Source organism: Ambystoma mexicanum, chromosome 9, assembly GCF_040938575.1.
Source record: "Ambystoma mexicanum isolate Mex_15411 chromosome 9, UKY_AmexF1_1, whole genome shotgun sequence".
Classification (NCBI taxonomy): Eukaryota; Metazoa; Chordata; class Amphibia; order Caudata; family Ambystomatidae; genus Ambystoma; species Ambystoma mexicanum.
In genome coordinates, this window is record NC_090931.1 from 1,066,432,664 (window position 1) to 1,066,456,055 (window position 23,392).

The following is a 23,392-nucleotide window of genomic DNA, read 5'->3' on the forward strand; positions in this document are numbered from 1 at the left end:
TCTTCCAGGAAGGGGAAGTGACGTCTGATCACGCCATCACAGTGGCATTGGACATCGGCAACTCAGGGTTGCAGCAAATGGGAAACAGTGTTTGCCTTCTTCGTCAAGGCTGGATGAAGTCCACGAATTTCCGTCAGGAAGTCCAGGCGAAGATGCTGGACAGGCTCGTTGAGGAGTCTCTCCAGGCCAACAAAACGATACGGCCCGATCCCTGGGCACTCTCCAGCAACATTGCTCCTCGTTTCGCTCCTCCAGGGGAAAATCATGCAGGTCATGATAGCATCAACCTTCCAGAATCTCAACTCAGGAAGCCTACAGAAGCTGTTCCCAAGCCTATGGTAGCAGAGGACAACGTTGGCGTTGTCTGCGCGGTAGGTCACCATTGCTGAAGCAAGCCTGAACCGAATGGGATGTCTGGCCCTCACCCGCGCACCCTGGTGAGAGGCTGGCTGATGAGGTTCACCAGCGGGTGGAGAAAGATCACCACCGACATGTGGGTGCTGGACGCTCTCGCCCTAGGACATACCCTGGAGTTTCAAAACAGGTTTCTGCAGATCCCACCGGTTGCCCGGCAGGAGCAGCACATCCCTCAGGTCCTGGAAGAGGTTCCCCAACGGCTCCGGGGCTTCGCAGTCTATTCCAGGTACTTTCTGATCAGAAAGAAGACGGAGGCTGAGGCCCATCCTAGACCTAGGACGCCTCAGCAAATATCTAAAATCCCAAACATTCAGGATGGTTACGTTGCAACACGTGCTTGGCCAACTGGAAAAAGGAGACTTCTTGATGTCGTTGAACCTGGAGGATGCCTATTTCCACATCCCCATTCACAAGAAACATCGAACATGTCTACGCTTCGTAGTGCAGGGACAGCCCTAACAGTTCAAAGCTCTACCTTTCAGCTTAAAGTCAGCCCCCAGGCTGTTCACAAAGTGCCTGGCTCTGGTGGTGGCCCATCTGCGTCTACAGGGAATACACGTATACCTGTACCTGGATGACTGGTTGATTCGCACCCGCTTGAGGGAGCTGGCCGATGGAGACTACCGTCCGGTTACTGACGGATCTGGGATTCTACATCAACTTTCCAAAGTCCTGCTTAACGCCATCGAAGAACGCTCTGTTCCTAGGCACCAGACTCAATGCAGAGTCTTGCCTGGCGTCGCCCCTTGGAGGAGAGAAAAACAGCCATTCTATGGAAGGTGCAACGGCTGTTGTCCACGAAGACGGCCACAGTGCGGGCCAACAAGTTGTTACTGGGCATGATGTTGTCCTGCATATACCTCATCATCCGGCTCTACAGGTTGCAAATGCGACCCCTTCAGGAATTCCTGGACGTGCGCTGGATTCAGGTGTCTGGAAGCTTCACGGACAAGATCCCTCTCGACGACGACACAGGCCGTGTACACGCCAGAGGCCTGTGTCTGCTGGAGGTGAATGATCGCCATATCAACATCCTTGAACTACAGGCTCTGTTCTGGGCCCTCAAGTCATTCCTTCCGTCTCTGAAGGGCAGGGTGGTGAGGATCTTTCCAGACCGCACCACCACCATGTTTTAAATCAGGAAACAATGGGACACTCTATCCCCGGCGCTCTCCAAGGAAGCGCAGGACTTGTGGCACTGGGCTGTCAGACAAGGGATGCTCTTCATCCCTCTACACCTAGCGAGAGTTGAGAACACCATTGCAGACTCCCTCAGCAGGGAACTGCGCTCCTGCCATGAGTGGGAACTTCAGCAGGATCAGGTATCGCCTCTTCGTCAAGTGGGGCAGGCCCCAGATTGATTTATTTGCGACGGCGGCAAACTCCAAATGCCAGAGGTTTGCCAGCATATTCCACCAACCGAGGAACCTGGGGGCACAGTCTCCTTCCCGTGGATGATAGTCTAGTACCTGGACCTTCTTTGCCTGTCAGCGTCGCCTCCTGTCAAGCTGCTAGTGGTTCTGGATCTTCTTACCAGAGAAGGAGGCGCAATCCTGCATCAAGATCGCTGAACCAGAGGGCTTTGCTCCTGCAGCCCTAGAGTTTGGAGGGTATGAGTTGCCATCGGACTGCAGGGAGGTCCTCGCCAAAGCCACAGCATTGTCGTCTTTGAAGTGCTACTTGGTGCCGGTCACAGAAGATTACCCCTTTAAGGGTCACGGCCCCACAGATCCTGCCGTGCTTGCTATCCTTTGCCAATGCCGGACTGGCACACGCCTCCATCACAGTACTTCTGACAGCCATCTCCCGCCACACCAGGTCACCAGAAAGATCTTCACTTTGGTCCCACCTGCCCATCAAGGCTTTTCGTACTAGGACTTTTCAGATTTTGGCCACTGGTGAAGGTTCCTGCCCCGGCGTGGGAACTCAACGTGGTTCTGACGAGGCTCACGGGGGCCCCCTTTGAGCCTCTGCATCAGGCCCCTCTCAAGTTTCTCTCGTGGAAAACGGCTTTCCTTGTGACCATCACCTCTTCCAGAAGGGTCACTGAAATCCAGGCCCTTCCCTGTTATTTTCCTGGACCCTTCATCGCCGGTGGAAAGGGCCTTGCACTCGCTGGGCGTTGCTCGTGTCCTGAAGTTCTACATGACACGCACAAAGAGTTTTTAGAACACTTAACAGCTGTTTGTGAACTCTGGTCCTGTGAACCGTGGGAAGGCCTTATCCAAGGCCTCCACTTCAAGATGGCTCTCCAGCTGCATCACGCACTGTCATCGTTTGGCTAGCCGACTTCTGCCCGGCCGTCCGAGAGCCCATTCCACCAGAGTGTCTTGTGTGCCCCTGCTTGACATCTGCAGGGCTGCTACGTGGTGGTCCACGCACACCTTCACGAAATTCTACTGCATCGACAGGGATTCCAGGGAGGAGTCCAGAGTCGGCCAAGCAGTGCTACGCAACCTGTTTTCTTGAGGTGAGTCTGTTCCAGGGGTGAGTGTAATTGCTAATGTTGAACCTTGTCACCTCCTGGGGTTGTGTAATGTTGTACTGCTATGTATTTGTTATTCATGAGCGTGTGAATCCATGCCAGACCCCATGATGGAGAAGGTTTAATTTACTTACCTGTAACTATTGTTCGCCAGCATGGGTCTGGCATGGATTCACCTGCACCTCCAGTGCGTCTCTTCTTGGTCATACTGTCACTTTATGTGCTTACCAAATCTGAAGATGGCTGTCGGAGGAGGGGCTTAGGAAGGCGACTGTCATTGGATGGGGGCTGTATGACCCAGAGGACACCGATTGGTTTAGAGGAGAAATACAGTTTTTAATTGACAGTGAAACAATTTGTTCTTTTACTGAGGATTCCCAGCCTGATGACGGTGACTATTCATGAGCATGAGAATCAATGTCAGACCTATGCTTGAGAACAATAGTTACAGGTAAGTAACTTAAACCTTATCTAACCAAGCAAATATACAACTGTGGAAGTGGATAGAAAACGCTTTGTTAATACAAGAAGTCCTGGCAGTAGAGTACACCAAGGAATCACAAGTGAATATATATAGATAGCATTGGCAGGAGAGTATACTGTGAGAAACCAGAAGGTGTCTCGCCCACTAGTCCCCAGGGGTCTGTCATCCAGGTGGCCAGGAAGCTGCCACCGCTTTTGGATCCAGTTCCGGGGGTGGACCAGCGCGGGAGCATCACGCGGATGAGGGGTCTTCAGGGAGTGACCCTGACCATCACACACACCTGACTTCCATTAAGCTTCCCCACACGGATAAAAGGCAGAGCACAAGCGCACACTCTTAGCAAGGCAGAGCATACGACAAAACGCAGTTTTGAGACGGTAGCTGAACGAGAGAAGAAAAACTGTAAAACAGAAGGAGATTGCAAGGAGGGAAGTTCCTATGACCTTTTCGACAAGGTACTGTTTCAAGATTAGAAAGCGTAAGACTAGGAAACCAGGCTGAAGAATCCTGCGTTGTGTGTCGCAGATACCCAGGGCCGTCCTGCGTCAATAATCAAGGCAGGGAGAATGGCCAGCCGACTCGTGGTACCATCCTTGGCTTCAAGAACAAAGCAGCGTCAGTGAAATCAACACAGTCGGTGAGCTGGGGAGACCAATACAAGACTGGTCTGTGTTGAAGCCAAGGTTGCAAGCAGCAACATTCTATGGCGAGCGCTGGAATGAACATTTTTAAAACGCGTGTGATAAGAGACGCAAGTAAAGTTGAACTGCTGATGAGTGATTGAACTATAAAAGCAAGATACAATGGGCCTCATTACGAGCATGGCGGTAGCCGTGCCTGTATGGCAGGCCTGGCTACTGCCATGCTCACCTCGGGCACCGCCTCCTGCAATTGGGCAATAACCGGCCCATTACGAGATGAGTGGGCTGGTAATTGCCCATTCGCGGGAGGTGGTAATGCCGGGCTCCCGATCCCCATTCTGCCCCATAAGGCAGAATGGTGGTGGGGAGCATGGTTTCACCGGCACCGTTGCTAACGGTGCCGGTGCAATTACGAGTTCTGCTCGCGGGTGCCGCACAGCCCGCCAGGTAACACCTGGCGGGCTGTCAGGGACCCACAAGCAGAACTCGTAATGTGGCGGCCCGGTATGAACGGTGCCGGTGCCTTGCCGGCACCGTTCAAACCGTGGCCGCCACAGTTATGAGGCCCAATACCTTTTGACAGAGTGGTCCGGCACCGCGTGGGTGCTCAATCGAAGGCCTCTGTAAGGTAAGCCAGCTGAGAAGTGGTGAAAGTGAGGAAAAGGTTATATAAAAAAGAGGAGTAATTGTGAATTGAAGTGGTCCTGCGGCAGGTTGAGCATTCGAGTATATAATTTCTTGGAAACTTTTCTTTTGCATAACATTGTTTCCCACGCTGTTTGTATTTAGAACTAATGATTGGGACTAGGTTTATTAGTATAGGCCCTTTTATTTTGACAGACTAGACTAGCATTGCGTTATTATTATTTTATGGTTGTAGCTTGCTCCCATCTTTAGACTTAGCATTAGATGGGCGTTTTTCAAACCCAATTGAAGTTCAAGAAACACCCTTGAAATGTGATCACTTGTGTCTGTCTTACTGTTTCATACCATGCCTTCCTTACAATACCAGGCAATTGCAAGTGTGTGGAAATAAGAAGTTCTGAGAAAGAATATCAGGACTTTGTTGACCGGACGATAAGTAAAATCCTGGCAGAAAAGGAAACTAGGAATTCAGAACGAAATAGAATTACAAAGCTAAGCAGCTTTGTGTGTGAAAGTGCTATTGTGGGCCAAGAAAGACACAAGGAACTGTTCTATAAAGAACTACCTGTATTAAAGATGAATCCAGGGGAAGGGAGCCACCCTCTGGAACAAGAACTCTTTATCATTGAAGAACCTTTGTGATGGAACTATTTGTTCTTCCTTTACGAACACTTGTCAAAAAGCACCAACGGTTAAAGACATTTCCTTTTTCACCTTATATTTTAGTTTATAGTGTGAGGGTCAGAATAGAACTTTTGGACACAAGGATGGTTTTGATTTTGACATCCTGACCCAGATAGATCCTTAGTTTTGGTATATGTAGGTAAATTCCTCTTTGAACTGGGTCTGAGGCCTTTTCCCAACGGTTTTAGTTTCAATAAAATTCTTTAACCAAAAACATGGCAAACTTATGTCCGAGTTTCATTGCTGACTTCTTACACTACTTAACATTTTAGTGAAACATGTTGAAATTCATTCCTCCATTTCATTAATACTCCTGCTCCTGTGCCCTTTCCTCCATACTTTACTGGAGTGTTCTGTGCAGCTATCTTCATAGTGGGAAAGATTAAAGCTATGGAACATACTTAGATAAGACTGTGCATTGTGATGAATCCTGCAGAGCCATCACTGACCCCCAACCTACAGTCTCCTCCCATGTGGCCATGGCAAAACAGCTGCTACCTGATCCTGTCCCTGGGGGTGGTGTTCTGTGGGTGGATCACATGGGAGGAGATGGCTATCTGGGGGAGGAGATGGCTCCAACAGGGGAAACACAAAATTCTTTGTTTGCCTGGGAAGAAACGACCCTCAGTCCCAAGTTTATAAAACCGTACTGTCATTATTCAAAATCCTCTAATTGTGAGGACTTGAAACCTATTTCTGTTAAATATCTTAAACAGAACTTTATTAACTCTTCCTGTGTGCATAACCTCTCTAAAACTCATTTGACATCTGGTGTTCATGATGATTATGTAGACAAAAGGGTTCAACAAAAGAACTTGAATCTCTGTGAACATGCGTTGGACTCCAATTCCCAGAAAGCTTTTAGTACTGGGACTGGGAAGAGGAGCGAGGAGTCAATAAGGATCAACAGCAATACTAAGAGTAAGGTTCGGTCTAGTTATGCAATCAGTCCAGTTTGCAGGACATTAAAATCATGAAACCACCCACAGATGAAGGAAGGTGAAAGAGAAGTCGGAACAGGCTGTAGAGTATGTGGAGCAGGAAGCAGGGCCGCGGAGAGAGAGGCAAACGTGCGGAAGCAAGCCCAGCTAAAGGGGAGATGTGCCCCCAGACTGCCAGTGATCCACCCGACATAACGGGGTGGCAGGAGACCCAACTGAGACAAGAGGACTCCAGGGTAGTTCTGCAAAGGAACCAGCCAACACAGAGAGGTTGTCCACGATGCTGTCAAATCCACAGGCAGCCACCGTACCAGCGATGGACCACAAAGCCGTCAGAGGCCCTGAAAGGGGGTTTGACAAGCTACAGATGTCACACCCGAGGGAGGTCTGTACCAGTACAGCTATACGATGGGTCAGAGACTCCAGAATAGACCAGTGAGTTGGCCCCTTTATTGTTGGCCCCGGGATGTTTCCGACAGGGATGTGGACAATTAAATACAGGTTTTGAATACCAAAATAGATTTATAGAGCGAAACAGAGGGCAAATACTTTTACAATTCTCCTGATAAGAGATGTCAGTTGGGTGAAAACTGGAACCAGTATTGCCATGAGCCAAAAGAATGAACAAGAGATCAAACATGGTACAATTCTCATGATGAGATATGCCAGTTGGGGGAAACCTGAAAACCTGTATTGCCATAAACCGAAAGACATTGTCAGAGAAATAAAGTGCAGGAGGTGTTCAATTCTCCTGACATGAGATGTCACTTGGGGGAAACCTGCAACAAGCATTGCCAAGAATCAAGAGACATTGTAAAAGAGGTTAACAGAAGGAGCTTGAACAAACCCTCATATAAGGGATGCGACTATGGGGGAAATTGATGTGTTAACTTAAGTCAGCAAGGTTGTACCACTGCAGAGGTGCAATTGTGAGAACATTTGAGAGAAACGTGAATGTTGCAGAAAGACTTAATAGGAGTATCATTCGGTAATGAAACCTTTTTGAAAGAGATACCTGGCAGGAGAGTACACCAGGGATCTGTGTGAATCAAAGGGAGAATATTCCTGGCAGGAGAGTAAACCAGGATATCCAGAGGTTTTCAGTTGAACCTTCTTTGGCAAAAGATACCTGGCAGGACAGTACACCAGGGGTCGTGTATGAGCCAAAAGGGGGAGTGAAACCTTTTTGAATGGCATACCTGGCAGGAGAGTACACCCAGGGGATCTGTGTGAATCAAAAGGAGGATATTCCTGGCAGCAGAGTAAACCAGGATATCCAGGGTTTTTCAGTTAAACCTTCTTTTGGAAAAGATACCTAGCAGGAGAGTATACCACGGGATATGTATGAGCCAAAAAGGAGGATATTCCTAGCAAGGGAGTACAATAGGAAACATAGTGCTGTGTTGCAAAAGAGTTTCTATTACCTTTTTTTTTTAAAGCTGAATATTTCAGTAAGGAAGTTACTGATAGGGGAGTATACCAGGAAAACCAATGTTCTATTAAAAATAAACTTTCTTATATCAAGTCTTAAGTTGAAAGTTAACATTTTAGTTTGTCATCCTGAAAAATTATAAGACTCTTTCCTGCTAGAGTCCAACCAGTTTTAAAGGAACTCTTGTATCAAACTTTTGTTAAAATTGAAAATTTTGCTTTGCCATCCTAAAGACTATAAGATTGTATTCCAATCCATTTCAACCTGTATTGGAGAAAGAACATTAGCCTTGTCATCTGAAAGGGGACTACCCAGGAAAGAGACATTTCCATCACCCTTCAATATGAACTTTGGTGAAACATGAGTATGAGTCCTTTCCCTGGAACAGTTCAGGGGAATGGAAGTTAAACCCTGGAGCCAAGGACTGGTCTGCTGAAGTTGTATATATCTATCATTTTGCATAACTTGGTTGAAGTGACAACAAGAACTATATTATACCTTTTGATTTTGTATGTAAGTGTGAGGGTCCGATGTACTTTGGACTCGGTCAACTTTCTTTAGTCTTCGTTGTTTAGTTGGGGACCTTTCAATTTTTTGTTAGGACAAGATAGGCTTTTTTCAAAACCCAATTTCTTTTAATAAATATAGCTATTGTTGAGAAACCTGCAACTTTGTGTCCACCACTAATTGCTGACTCCACACAGCATATAACCACTTAAGTGTGTGCCTGTTAATACTGTGTGCATTTATGTATTCATTACTTGCATGCCTTGTAGGCAAATATCTGTGCTTTGCTTCTACTGTGATCAGTCTTTTAATAATGCAGAGCTGTTCCTACTTTGTTTAGAGTGCCTTTCTGGACCATTCCCTGCTCTGTGTTACTCTTGGCTTTCGGGCTTCCCTATTAAGACCCATCAGATGGGAACAAGCATGTCGCAAGAGTCTTCACGTCTTCTAATCCCGCTGCTGGGATCACTTGTGAGGTGCCCAGGACTAACAGTGAGAATTTGCCTAGACCCAGTGACACTGCCATTTTACTGCCAACTGTTGCATACCGCACTTTTCATTTACATGCATGTCCTAAGAGCACCAGTGGGTCGTGTAAGGGTGTAGAAGTAAGGCTCAGACACAAAGGTGGCTTTGTTTGGTTATAAGCTTTTATTAACCAGTAAAAGGGTTGGCAACACGGCCTCTCTGTCCCTAAAGCTAAGAGGGGTATCCCTGCCACAATGAAAAGTAAGGAAAACGTCAGGATGTCAAACAAATAGTCAGTCGATGTTGTGTCCCAAAACCCCTTTGTCTGACCCCAACGCTACTAACATAAATCTAATGTGCACAGGTATTCTTTTCCAAACTAAAGTGGTAATGGCAGTTCTTGCCAACAAAATATTTCCCAATATCTTGGGTGTTTCAGTGTTCGAAAATGTATTACTTTAAGGGTTTAATAGTTCGCTCTTTTCCCCTGGATTCCTTTGGGTTCTACTTTAGGAGCGAGTCTCTTCCTTGTGTGGTTTTTCCCTTTTCTTATCTCCTTGGGTCCCAGACCCCGAACCTTCTTCACTGTATTATTATAGGTTTTCATATGGGTGCTAGTCCCAGACTCACAATATTGTATTATATCTGCTTGCTGTACTCTACTGCCAAGCGCCTGTTTTCTTCTGCTCCGTCTCTTTTGTTTTCATGGTCCCATTCGTTATTTGCAGGTTCTCATGTGGTGGGTGCAGGTCCCAGACTTCCAATGCGTGACCGCACTAGCCTGCTTTTCTCTCCTGCTAAGCCTGTGCTTTCGTCTGGATTGTCTCTGGTTCTCCCAGAGTCCCAAACCCTCTTAGTCTCTGGCTTTCAAATGGGTGCAGGTCCCAGACTTGCAATGCTCATTTGCAATAGCTTGGTTTACTCCCCTGCCAAGAATATGCTTCCTTCTAATGGATTGGCCTCCCACGTATTCCTCATCTTTGATATTCAAGTCTGCTTGCAGCTTGCTTCCGATTTTTGTTTTCATAGGCTCGAGAGTCATGCAGCATTGAGTATTGGTCCTCGATGGCCTCTGTAGCGTCCTTTGTGACATTGATGCTGGTATATGAAGCATGCACGCTGGCGGTTACCTCTTCGAATATGTCCTTGACAATGAAGACCGGCTTCAAGCGGTTTACGGACTGTGGGGCAAAAATGTCCATCACAGATCCTCATTGCGCCTGTCAGTGGTGCTTGGAGTCGGGCCACAAGGTTAGATGAGATGACCGACATGTACAACCAAACAATACAGGAAGTCACAAATTCACTAGCCCCATTGAAACTCAAACAAGTGGTTGAAAGGAAAAATAACCCATGGTTTTCAACTGATTTGCAAAAACGAAAGTCCAATAAACAAATACTTTAACGCATGGAAGTTAACACGAAATCCATGTGACAAAGAGGGTTTTCAAACTGCAACAAACAAATACAGACAAGCTATTATTACAGCAAAAAGGAACTTTCTTAATGACAGAAACACCCAATCACGCCAAAAAGAACTTTCTAAAGTGCCAAAAGAGCTGGAACAACCTTTTTAAATAAACAGCATTGATAAAAATGATGAGTGGTGCAATGAGATACAAATCACTATGACCAAAAAAATTGATACTATAAGGGAAAGGGTTGAAGCCAATAATAAAGTCTACCCTCCTAAAGATAAAATCAAACTAAACAGCAGAAAATAAACCACGAATATCCGTTTAGCTTTGAACCAGTTAGTGAAACTGAATTAATGGAAATTATTGCCAAGCTTAAACCTACAAATTGTAAAGGAGACACATGCCCAGCTATGGTCATAAAAGAATGTGCACCACACCTGATAAGTGCCCTTTGCAAATTCATGAATACAACATTCGCAGAGAATTATGTTCCTGATGACCTAAAAAATGCATGGACCACCCCGCTAATAAAAAAGCCTGGTCTATATTCAAAGAGTGCTCTAAACTACTGCCCCATCTCAAAAACACCATTTATATTAAAGGTCTTAGATCGGGTTGCATGCGTACAATTGACAACATTTTTGAAGGAAAAGAAAAGATTAAATAAATGGCAATCGGGTTTCAGACAAGGACACAGTACAGAGTCAGCCCTATTAGATTTAAAAGCACAAATCCTACAATGTATGGACAAAGGGCAAGCAGTGACTCTAATGCTGTTGGACCTGTCTGCTGCCTTAGATCTGGTGGATCACAGTGATATGGCATTTATAATGCGCCTATACACAAGTGTTTCATTCGCGACACGGCAAAGGAGGGGGAACAGAAGGACGACAAACAGCGATCTTACTAGGCCAGGTGACATTGAGATCGCGCAAGTGCAGGGGAGGGTGAAGGGGAAAAGTGCAGGGGGACGGGGAGGGAGCAGTCAAGTGCATAGGATAAACCGTAAAATAAATAAGACACAAAATAAGTAAAAAGTGCAGCCTGCTGGTGGCAAGTGCAAGGGTTAAAAGTTTAGCGAATGTGTTGTTGATACTCAAGAGTAGTTGAAAACGCGTTGAACGTTTTTCTTTAACCCAAGCCCCGCCCCCACACGAACTTCCATTGCGCCCAGATACTACTACTTTACTCTGCCCATATCCAATCTGAAGACAATCTGTCTCAAGCCCCTTGCTGATATCATTTGAACCATTTTCTTCTTCCCATGGTGCACTTCAGAAATTAAATCAGATTCTTGTGAGGACCGTTCTTTTCTCGTGAAAGCACGTGCAAAGCATTCCCTAGTCCACCATTAACTCTCAAACAACCCAAATAGCTGCTGTTTGCATCCTCCCCACATTAACCCTAAGGCAAATAATTCCTTACTCCCCACCTAATATCCTGAACGCCTCTCATTGGGTAAAATAAATAGGCTCATCATTTATGAAAATCTTCATTTGCTGCAATGCACCATGGGAGAAACATACAAGTACCAAGGACACCTAACTTTGAAGTATGAAAGTTAATCTTGCGGTTTAAGCTGTGCGCCTCTTTAATGGCTGCGCATTTTTAAATGCGAAAACCAATGCACAAATTAAACAACTGTTCATTTGAGAAAATGTCATGCAGGTGTGTTTAAACATATGTCACGTTATTAGCAACAGAATCTTCAGAAAGTCAATTCATCGTAGCTTCTATAATATATATGTGTCTGTGTGTCTAATATAAATATAACCTTTTTGCACTATCTTCGTTTTTGTCCCCAGTCGCTCGCTCTCTCTCCCTCCTCCTCATTTTTCTCATGCAGCATCTCCCCTGCCTGCCTTTCCCTTAATTCTCTGCCAATAGTGAACCTATGATCTCAGTGATTGTGCAGCTGATGCTGCCTCAACCTTTAGGAAGGTAGCAGTACCCCCGCCATTTTGAAACAGACAGTTTATTTGAGAAAATGTCATGTAGTTGTGTTAATGAAGTAAAATGTTATTAGCAATAGAATTTTCAGGAAGTCCATTAATCGTAGCTTCTATTATTTATATATGTGTGTGTCTGTGTGTGTTAAATACATGCAGACTTTTTACACCCAGTCTCTCTTTCATCTTGCTCATGCAGCATCTCCACTGCACTCCTTTCCCCTTATTCTCTGCCTCGAACTTGGGAAATGTAGGAATACACCCACCCTTTGAACCATTGTCTCCTGCCCACTTCCCCATGCCCCAGGCACTGTTTCTTACTTGCCAAAAGGTAATTCTCACCTATAAGGCAAGACCTCCGGGCAACCAGACAGTAAAAAACACTCCTCTAACGAAAAAGGCTTGATGCACCTCTTTGCAAGATAAACAAGGTTTATATTGTATACAAAAAGGAAAAAGGTGACAGAAGGTCCCGTAGAACCCCGTAGAACCAAACTGCCTCAGAGCTCTCTGTTAGTATAAAGCAAGTATGAAGTTTTAAAGGACAAAAGAGTCACTCATGACGTACACAATATACAGTGTTAACCCCCACCCTCATTGGCTACCACCTCAACAGATTGACCACATCCTAATATACCTGTACCCTCTAACATGTGCCCCCCCTACTCCGTCATCTTGGTTCTCAACTACCTGATTGGCGAGGTACCTGTTATGTTACCCTGCCCATTGGCTTGGTCGTGTGGTGTGCACCTGGTCGTTAACATGATCTCAGTGGATTACTTCAAGGTCAAATTGGCCGCTTAGAATAATGGTACACTTCTCTTGATACCACACATGCGGGCACCCCCACCATGCCTCTGTGTCGCTGAACTACATTTGTTTGCATAACCTCCTGTTACCCGTATCACAGTGTTTCACTCCAGGCTCCCCTTTTATCAGCTGCCCCGCCCTGGAGCTTCAACTAGGCCTCTCGATGGATACACCAATCAACCGAATTGTGATGGATTTAGGTATTCTCTTATGGGCATCTGGCAGTTCAAATGGGATGGTCATTCGACTGGGGGGCACTAGTACCGGAAATCTAGACTGGACATTTTAGCAGCTGAAGACCTCTACCCCAACTCCCATGGGTTTGTCCTTCGGGACAGGCGCAGCTCTGCCCGTGCTTGTCCATTGGCATTCCTTTCTGTTTTTGCAGGCCTGTAGCTCGATACAATTAAACTTTTCATTTGTTCGGCCCAAAGGCCTCTGTGCTCAACTTTACTGCTGAGCTTTATCATGCCATGGTGCCACATTTCCAAGGGGGATTGTATAATGCTCTGCCTCACTTCCAATATGTCAGTGCTTCAGTATTTCTCACCAGACCAGGGTCTACGTCAGCATTGCTATACATCATATTTTGACTACTGTGCTACAATATCACTTGTGCCCTATAGCTGGGCCTAGCTACACTCGCATAATGATTACGAAACATCTGTATTTATCATTCCGACCTTGCAAGTTTTACCCCCCTGTGGCCGCCCACGTTCACTTACACATGCGCTAATAGATTTTCCTGAGCCTGAATTGTTTGGGCGGGCATGGGAGCTGAACGTGAAATGAAACGCACAGTTTATTTGAGAAAATGTCATGTAGGTGTGCTAAACAAGCATGACCATTCTGGGTGCTTACCTATTTTTTTGTTAATGGGGGCCTGTTTCAAAAGGGAGGAAAACATAACAGAAACACAAAAGGAAAAAAGGCTACCCATCCTTAATCACGTAGGTACCTGGACTATGGAAAACACTGAACTGTATCAATAATCAGTTCTTAGGTCAGAGAGGTGTAAGAAAAAAATTGTAATATATTCCCCTACAAACAATTCATAGTAACACTAACCCCAATAGCCAGTACATCAACATACACTTACAACATGATAGACTGCTGCGCTGTGACCTGCGCAATATGTAGTTAAAAAAGCAACACGAAAGCTACGTCAAGGAAGTGGGGTTTAGGTGTGAAAAATGTTTTAAAAAGAGTAACTATTTGCTCTCTATAGTCGACACATTGTGTTTTCTGGCTTCTTTTGTACTTTGTGTCTATCATCAACAGCCATGTTAATTTATCCCAAGAAGCCTTCATCAGGATAAAAAACATTAACATTAACCAACGAAACAAACTTTATTAAAATGCTGACCTACTTATGCAAATTTAATGTAAATTCAAACATAATTCCATTCTTAACTACTAATCTGCTATTTCTTCAGCGCATACAGGGCAGATTGCTTCATAAACTCATATCACAGAACCTAGTGGTATGTGATCACCCAGCACCTGAAGGTAAATTGGAGCACAGTGCCGTCTGTGACATTCTTGTAAACAGTATGTCATATTATTGAACGTTCTGGCTATTTAAGGGCATATTACCTTGTGGCTAGTGTTTTCCCTCTAGGGTAAGATCCCATCAGCGTGAAAGGTCTCTGTGTTACTTCTTAGTCGTGTGTTTCACTACATTTTCAGAATGGAGAGGCCATATGCTGTAGTCCCTGTGATTAACGGGAAGCCTCACGTTATACTACACAGTGAAGAGGGTGTCACGTTAATTTATATATCAAATCCTGCAGTAGCACATTGCTGGCATAGTTCAAGGAAGCAAAAAAAGCCCAAGAAACAATCTGATGCTCGACCTCTGGGCTGAGATATCAGTCGTTGCATAAAAAATAAGTAATTTGAGTTTGTTTTATGGCTCGTTACATAGAGTCAAAAAAATACATACGTTTCTGCTAGGCTAAAAAGTACAGTCCCCTTCCAACTGTTTTATTAGTGGAGCGAGAGGTCCCTATAACCACGGATTATTATGTTTAAGCATTGACGGGGAGCATCTAATCACTTTGATTGCAGAAGACCTCTAATGTGGTCATGTTATGAGGGTACGGCGGGCTTACCTAAATAGCTCATTTTGTGAACTCGATAAAAGAACAGGATGGACACGAACGCTGATCGCGCTACTTTGGTTGCGAGCCTGAACGCTCATCAGACTTTCATGTGATAAATGCACATGATGCATGTCACGTGTGTGGGCGGGCACCATCTTGGATTGGGAATATTAAGTATTGTGTATGAACTGCTCATACGGCAATGTAGAGAGAGGCAAGGTACAAATAATTAATACCTATGCCGCTCGTCCTTTGAGGCAGCCGCAATAGTTTAACCTAATACTTGCACAGACAATTAATTAAAATAAGAAAATTTAAATATATTTGTGTTTTTTTTTCTTATTCTAATTTTAATTTTTTCTGCAATTGTAACATTCTACATGCATTACTTGGCCAGAGCTCTATACTGAAGAAATGACTACAGGCGACGCCAAGCAGTGTTATAAAGTGGACCTATTTTTACCACTAAACATCGTCATATTGTGGTCGTTACCAGGGGATCACCAAGAGAAAAAAGGGAACCATTTAACATGATTTACTTTTGATGGTCCTGCTGTAACACTAGGTGGATGCACCCTTAAGTAGATTTCATTTCTGTTGTGCTCAAGGGTATGTGCGTCCTCCAGCAGTATGAGACACCCAGTATTCAGACTCTGTACTACTAGCTCAACGATAGGATCAATGTAGAAACAGGTTCCACTCGTGAAGTCTTCAGTCTTTTTTTGACTAAATGAAGCTTATGTATCCACTTCTGTTCAGTTTGACTTAGCAGTAGATCATGATCGCCACCTCTTGCTGGACATCTTACAGTTTGAATCATAAACCACAGGAAATCTGTGCATTAGTGTGATTTTTTCTTTGAAATGTGCCACCATCGGTTTTTCGGCACCAGATTTTTCAGACACGACCGATGTTCACATATCCGCTGACGGATCTCTCTCATGGTCTTCCCAACATAGAGTAAACCACAAGGGAATTTTATTCCTTAAAAAGCCCACATTGTTAAACACTTAGTGAACCTGCAAAATTTCCAAATAAGACCATTCAGAGCTATTTCTTTTAAGTCCCTTATGAGAGAGCATCCTGAGCATTTACTGCATTGAAAATGTCCAATGATAGACGGTAGGGACCACAAGGTAGCTTGAGTGCTAGTCTGCATACACTGTCTTCATACGTGTGGACTTTAGGTTTCTCGGACGCTTATATGCAAAGCGAGGTTTATCTGAATGGAAATTAGGTGTTTTAATGATTTTCCAATTCTGGAGTTTAGCCCTTCTCCGGGAATGACTTATCAGACTGAAGGCGGCGACACATGTGATCTTCTCTTCTGCAACCTTCACTTGTTTGGATAGGCAGCTATTTCTGTATGTGTTTTACGCTCTTTTTCAGGTCCTTCATGTTGTCTGAGCTGGGTATCCTTGTTTCAATCTCGTGCTCAGGATATTACCATGGCCATCGAAATCTACCATTGTGGTACATTTTCCTGCGGATTCTTAAAAATTGTCCGTAAGGGAGATTTTCCTTAAGATTGAAAGGGTGGAAACTTTCAAAAGCCGGTAATGTATTCTTATCAGTGGGCTTTCTGAATAGAGTTGTTTTTAGGGTGCCTTCTTCTGTTTTATGTATCTCCAAAACGAGGCAGGGCATAGATGATTTGTCAGAAGTCATAGTGAAGTTGATAAATTAATTTTGACCATTGACCCACACTAGAAAGTTCTTTAATGAGTCAGGAGATTCCTACCACACCATAAAGACATTGTCGATGGAACTTTGTCATGATAGCATATCATTGGCGAAATGGTTCTCACTATAGATCGTCTCCTCTTCCAGGTTCTCCATGTACAAATTTGCTACATCTGGGGCAAAAGTTGTCCCCGTGCTGGTCCCATGCCATTGATTGTAAAAACAGCCTTGAAAAAGGAAGTAGTTCTCGGTAAGGGCCAACCTTATACTCTCAAGAATGAACTCTGACGGGGCGGTGAGTGTCTGCATTTTATCCAAATTCCTGCACATCCCCTCTGTGCTAGCCATCTGGGGAATGCTGGTATACAGAGCCTCTGCATCCTTAGTTACTAGGATATCACTCGCTTGGATGGTCAAAGAGACTAAAATGTGGATCATTGCAGTGGTGTCTTGTACGAATGATTGCATAGACTGTCAAAGGGTCTCAAGAGAAAGTCTGCATAAACTGTGTGGTGCAAGAATGGAGCCAATTGCGGACACTATAGGTCTCCCAGGGGGGCTAGTGGCATTCTTGTGGACCTTAGGTAAACAATGAAACGCAGGTATAGTCAGATGTTTTCTGACCAAAAACAGCTTTTCATCATCATCATCCAGCCCTGCATAAGTGCATTTGACATCAGGCTATCAATCTCATCCAATTGTCTAGCAGTTGGGTTGTTACCTAATGCTTTGTAAAACTTGATGTTACTTAAATCTTTTTGTACCTCTAGTGAATAGGCGGTCCTAGGCCAGAGCACAATGCCCCCTCCTTTGTCAGCAGGTTTGATTATAAACGCTGAGTGTGATTCCAAATGAGCCAGAGCTGTCCTTTCAGCATTCGTGAGGTTATTGCGGTACTGATTATTTGTGGCAAAGAGCTTATCGGTCTCACTGATGATTTTGTTTGGAAAAGTAATTATTTCAGGGCTAACGATAGATGTTAATGGAGTAAAAGTCGAGGGTGGTTTGAGGCCAGTTGTGCTGATTATTGATACAGTTCAGTGATTTCCATAGTCCATGTACCTACATGATTTTGGGTGATGTGCTAAACAAGTCAAATGTTATTAGCAATCGAATTTTCATAATGTCAGTCAATCGTTGCTTTTATAATATATATATATTTGTGTGTTTAATATTTGCACTATCTTTCTTTTCTGTGCCCAGCCTCTCACACTCATCTTTCTAATGCATCATCTCCCCTATACTCCTTTCCCCTAATTATCTGCCAATAGTGGGCCTTTTAGATCAGTGATGCAGCAGCTGATGCTGCCTCGGACATTGGGAAGGTAGGAGAAACCCCACCCTGTTGAACCATTGTCTCCTGCCAGATTCCCTCTGTCCTCAGCCACTTTGTCCTACTCGCCAAAAGGTAATTCTCAACCCAAACCAGTGCCTACTGCTGTTGCACAACCGCAAACGGCAGAATCTAAAACCTTTTGTCTCTGTCGATGCTTCTTACAGTGTTAAATACAAACTAAGCGACGAGAGGGTTTTGTTGTGGGCCTCAGGTTCTGCCTCTCGAGATCCATGAGCGTTGCACAATGTAAATAAATGGCACTACATCAGCATGGCTCTTAAATTCTGTATACAAACATTTAGGACACATGTACACATAATTAAATACATACTGTGTTTTCATTAAAGTATTTGAATATTTCAAGGTTTTTTTTAATTTAATTTGTGTCCCTTTTAGGAAAAAGAGAGATTAAAGCAGGAGAAAAGAGATGAAAAAAGGATAAACAAAGAACGCAAGCTTGAATTGCGAAGATTGGAGTTAGAAATGGCTAAAGCGTTAAAGAAACCTACTGAAGACATGTGTTTAGGAGATCAAAAGGTGACCCATCTTGTACAGTTTGTTAATTTAATAAACATGTTCCTCTATAGATTATGCATAATTTAGAATGTTTCCTTTATTGCAGTTTCTTCTTCTTTGTGAGTTTACGTTCACATTTCTGTACCAAACTTCACTTAAAAGGTATGGTAAGATGGAGGCGGAGCTTGGCAGCGCTTAAGATAGCAGCATTTGTCATAGACTATAAAATTCTCTCTGGGCCTTTCATATCCTCCTTGAGGAATTGGCTATCACTGTGACAGGACACTCATTCTGACCTTTCCCACGGGGGTCCAGATTGGCCAGTTATGAAATTGAATCTGCCCTTCTCAAAGGATTTTCAGAAGCACCATGGTGGGGGGCTGCATGGAGCTAGAGCACCAAGATGGGCGTGATACAGCAGGCGAAATGCCCTGGCGGAGCGTCACGGGAAGAGCAGTGAAAGAGCTCCTTTGACCTGCTATTGAAGCGGTGTGAGAGCTCCCATGTAGGGGTGAGTGAAATGACTGCCATCGACTCACCAACAATTCCGTTCAACCAACAGCAGTGCTACAGATAAAATTTTGAAGTGGGTGTATTTTACTCACCATTTTTTAAAGTTGGGAGCAAAATGATTTTTTAGGGAGTATAAATGTAAGTCCAATTCCCAATCAGAGTATTTAATAAGCAAGTAGAAATATGTTTTATCTGAAAATGGAAATGTTTTCATTGAAGTATGTCTTTGCACCTAGTTATTCATACACACCAAAAGAAACACGTTTGCTTCCGATCAGACAGTAATAGCAGTAGTTTCTTCTCATATTACTACATGCACTTCTGGCTCAAACATATACATACAGCTGCTTGAGTGAAAGCAGAGGCACAAGGCCCTATGTGTATTTCCAATTTATATTTTCGGGAGTGTTTGCCTATTTTTATTTATTTATTTGTGGCTTATATTAGGCAGTAAAAGTGGCTGATTACATCCCTTATCTGTAGTGCTGGCGGACCGGGCAAATTTATTTCTTTTTCCCCAACATCTTTTAGCGATTTTCTTCACACATGGACATTTTGTTTTGTCCCGCAACGGTCATAAAAAAATGAAATTTGGGGTGAAACATCCGAAAATATAATTTTTAATAAAAACCAAATTTTGAAAAGCGGAATTTTGGGTAAGGAAAGACCAGTAACTGCCAATTCCACTCCACGGGCGAAATTGGCAGGTCGGATGAATGTTGTCTTGAATCTGTCCATTTTTCATTGGAATTGAGCTATTTCGCCCACCACTACTTCAGGGAAACTTGCATTGTTTTCTTTTCCCCCTCGGCTTCTACGGCAGTTGCAGGCACTTGGCAGAAGACACCAGATGTGTTTGCATTTCAGAGCTGTCATAGTCTTACGCCCTAGGGTTATCACTTGCGGGCTATAAACGCCCATGAGGAGAGTTGAGCAAGCCTCAGATTAGGTCCTGCTCTCTCCTGGCAGGTCTGGAGGCTGTGAAATCGTTGTGGTGTGCAGTGGAATGACACAGGGGCATGAAATCATAGCAAGTGGGCCGAACAAGAGTGGCATAAAGGATTTATTTTCACCTTGCAATGAATCACCGTGAGATATACCCAGAGTTGAAAATGAGGGTACCACTTATTGACTTGGCCACAGGATTCCAAGGGGTTACGGCGGCCATTACCGCTTTACAAGCAACTGTATGTAAAGTGGATAAGTAATTTTTATCTATGGAGGCACGCCTCAAAGGCATCCAGGGTCAAATTAAAAAGACTGACCAGGTTCTAATTCCAGTGGAGACTGAGATGGCTCACTCAGAAGGGACAGTGGCTGCAACAGAAGCAAACACACTGAACATTTTTATATTGAAATAAAGGATTGTTGAGTCAATGCTCATCAGTAACTGAAAGCTAGAGGCCACAGAAGACCAAAGGCAAGCGATGAATGTAAGAGTCGTAGGGGTCCCATTTGGAGGGACAGCTGTTCATCTGTGAGCGGCACTGCAGTCTTTGCTGGATCATGAGATTGGAAGCTGAGATAATGGTGTGAAGCCTTTGCGATGAATCTAGCGATGTCTCCCCGATAGAAGTCTCTCCCCATGTGACCAAAGGAGGGCAGCCGCTACATGATTCCAGCCTTGGGTTGGCTGCCCGAGGGAGGACCATATGGGGGAGACAACCCTCAGGGGAGTAAAGTGGGCTTGCTAGAGGGAATGTGGTATCCCCACCCATTAAGAGGCCGTAGACCCCCTTCCTACAACCCTAAAGACAATCCTTTCCCTAACGGACTCATGGGTTGTACTTATTTTACCATTCCCCTAAAAAGTATTCTATTGGGACAAGGTAAAATAGAGGTATCCTGAAAGAAGATCACTTTCCCAGTACTGTGACGAGGAAGATCCCCAATGAATCATAAACAAGTTATACGATCAGTACTGTGACGAGGGAGAAGAAGGTTGAAATGAGGATTACTTGTAAACAACATGAGCAGTCTAGTCTTTCCCAAAATCCTGTTGGCCAGAGCCAGTATAAAAGCAAGGAAAGACTCAGTATGTGTGAGAGAGGCCCTCTCTGGAGGACCTGGCTGCAGGATTTGTGTGTACCAGGAGACAAAACTGTAGACTGCTGTTTGGGCCAAAGAAAGGGGAAATCTTTGCACCCCAACTGCTTATGGAAAGCTGAGAAGTGGAGGAACCAAATACACCAATCTGGCCCTCCAGAAAGGAGAACCTCTGGGTATCAACAGAGTGCCTCAGTCCAGAGGAAACTGAAGATTCCTTCACTGAGGGGGAAACCAGAGAGAAAGTCTCCTGTGCTGCTAGCTGCGGGAGAGAGAGCTGCTTCTGATGGTGACAACTAGCCTGCACCTAATGACCAATGGGCTGCAGGGAGCTCAGTGGAGCTGTCCGGCTCAGCGAGGAAGAAGAGGAAAGCTGCCCGCAAGAGAAGACATGCTGCAAGATCGCCTGAAAACAGTGCAGGGCTCATGGGTGTTTGCAGGTGTAAAGCAACAGCATTTGCCTTACCAGCGCCTGACACGAAGCAGACGGGCCCGACAAGAACAGCAGAACACAGAGAAACCAAAGAAGGAAGGCGGTGAGACATGGGGAAAAGGCGATCGCCCGCCAATGGCTTACCATGAGAGGAACAAAGCATGTCAACAAGAACCGCTGATTCGCCAAAAGGGAACTAGGGACACCAGGGTATATTGGCAGCTATGCCAAAGACGAATAATTGTAAAGAAAACAAAGAAGGCATTTCAAAGGAAAGGAACCTGTGAACATTTAATTGAAAGGGAAAGTAAATGAAAAGTAAGAAACTTTCAGGAATGTCAGTGTATGCAATACACAGCTAGGAAAAGCCATGGTAGGATAGTGTACCAGGTAGATACAGAATTCGATAAAGCAGACCCAAGAGGATATCATGTTTGGAAATGGGTGCAGAGCCCACATGAAGGAAGTCATGGCAGGAGAAGCATACCAGGCAGTTCCAGGTGTTTTTAAAGGAAATCCGGTCAAGAGAGTATAGCAGGCAGTTTCAAGTTTATTTAAAGATAGCCCTGCAGGAGAATCATACTAGGCAGTTACAAGTGTGTCAATAGGACATCCTGACAGGAGAATCATACTGGGCAGTTACAAGTGTGTCTATAGGAAGTCCTGACAGGAGAGTGTACCAGGCAGTTACAAGTGTGTTTAAAGGAAGCCCTGGTAGGAGAAGCATACCAGGCTTTTCAAGTGTGTTTGTAAAAAGACCTGGATGCAGTACCACGCAAGGACAAACTGAGCAGTCCATACGAAATAAATCACAAGAATGAGTCCAGGATTAATCAGGACTAGTTTAACGGCTGTGTGGCACCAAAGAGAACAGGAGTGAAAATCTGGTATGGGAGTACACCAGGTATCCTAACAGGACAAAGACAAAGAGTCAGTTGTTTTGTGTATCAGAAGTATTGTGAAAGAAGAGAAACTCAAGGAACTGTTATCTTTGAATATACAACAGAGGGAAGAGAAATCCAGGGGAGGGGAAACCACCCTCTGGAACAAGGAACTCCATCCTTCTTGAACTTTTGTGTTGGAGTTAAGCATTTTTCCTTATGAACATTTATAAGCCACTCGAGGCCAAAGACATTACCCTTTTCACCTTGGACTTTATTTTGTTAGAATGTGAGGGCCAGAATAGTACTTTGGACACAGGATGGTTTTGTTCTGGACCTTCCGACATCGACAGACCCTTCATTTTAATTTTAAGTAGGGAAACACCTCTAGTGCAGGGACAGAGAGGCATTTCCCCACGGCTTTTTATTTTAATAAGTCTTTGACCAAAACCATGAATTCCTTGTATCTAAGTCTCATTCCTTTCTCATCACACCTTCCTTATCTATTGTGTGTACGGCCTACCTCAGGGAAGTCTGAGTCAGGAGAATGATCGGTTTGTGTGACAGTGGTGATGACCCTTAGATATCCATATGCCCCTAAGGAATTCCAAAGGAAAATCAAAATACTGGTTTTGCTGTGTTGTTTGGTAGGTGAATGCTGGAGATAGATATTGGGGAATCCATGGGAAAGGAGGTGTTGGCATTGAAGTGTACTCCAGCAAACAGTTTGTTTCTCTCTTCTTATTTGTTAGGAAAGATTTAACGTTTTGCTGATTTCCCTCCTTAAGTCTTCAGTAATTCAATTATTTGTGCTATTATTTTAGACCTTTCCTGACTGTTTAACGTAAGTGAAGCCTTTTTTCCCCACAATCTTGCTTTGCTCATCTGTTTTGGGGCATTGATCTTTCCTTATGGCTATCAGTGCAGGAGAACTCTGTACTTCATTGTACATTTGTTTTATTTTTCCTGCACACATCACCTTCAGTGAAGTGCGGTAG

The 23,392-nt window shown here is 44.4% G+C and overlaps 1 protein-coding gene across 16 annotated transcripts in view; it reads left to right on the forward strand.

Annotated features, from left to right (window-relative positions):
* The window catches only part of BAZ2B (bromodomain adjacent to zinc finger domain 2B), a 2,602,315-nt gene that overhangs the window by 1,392,792 nt on the left and 1,186,131 nt on the right, over nt 1-23,392 (forward strand). For all 16 annotated transcript variants that reach the window (XM_069616356.1, XM_069616365.1, XM_069616369.1 and 13 more), the window contains one exon: nt 18,402-18,542. In XM_069616356.1, coding sequence (XP_069472457.1) covers nt 18,402-18,542 — 141 coding nt within the window. The remainder of the gene's footprint in view (nt 1-18,401; nt 18,543-23,392) is intronic.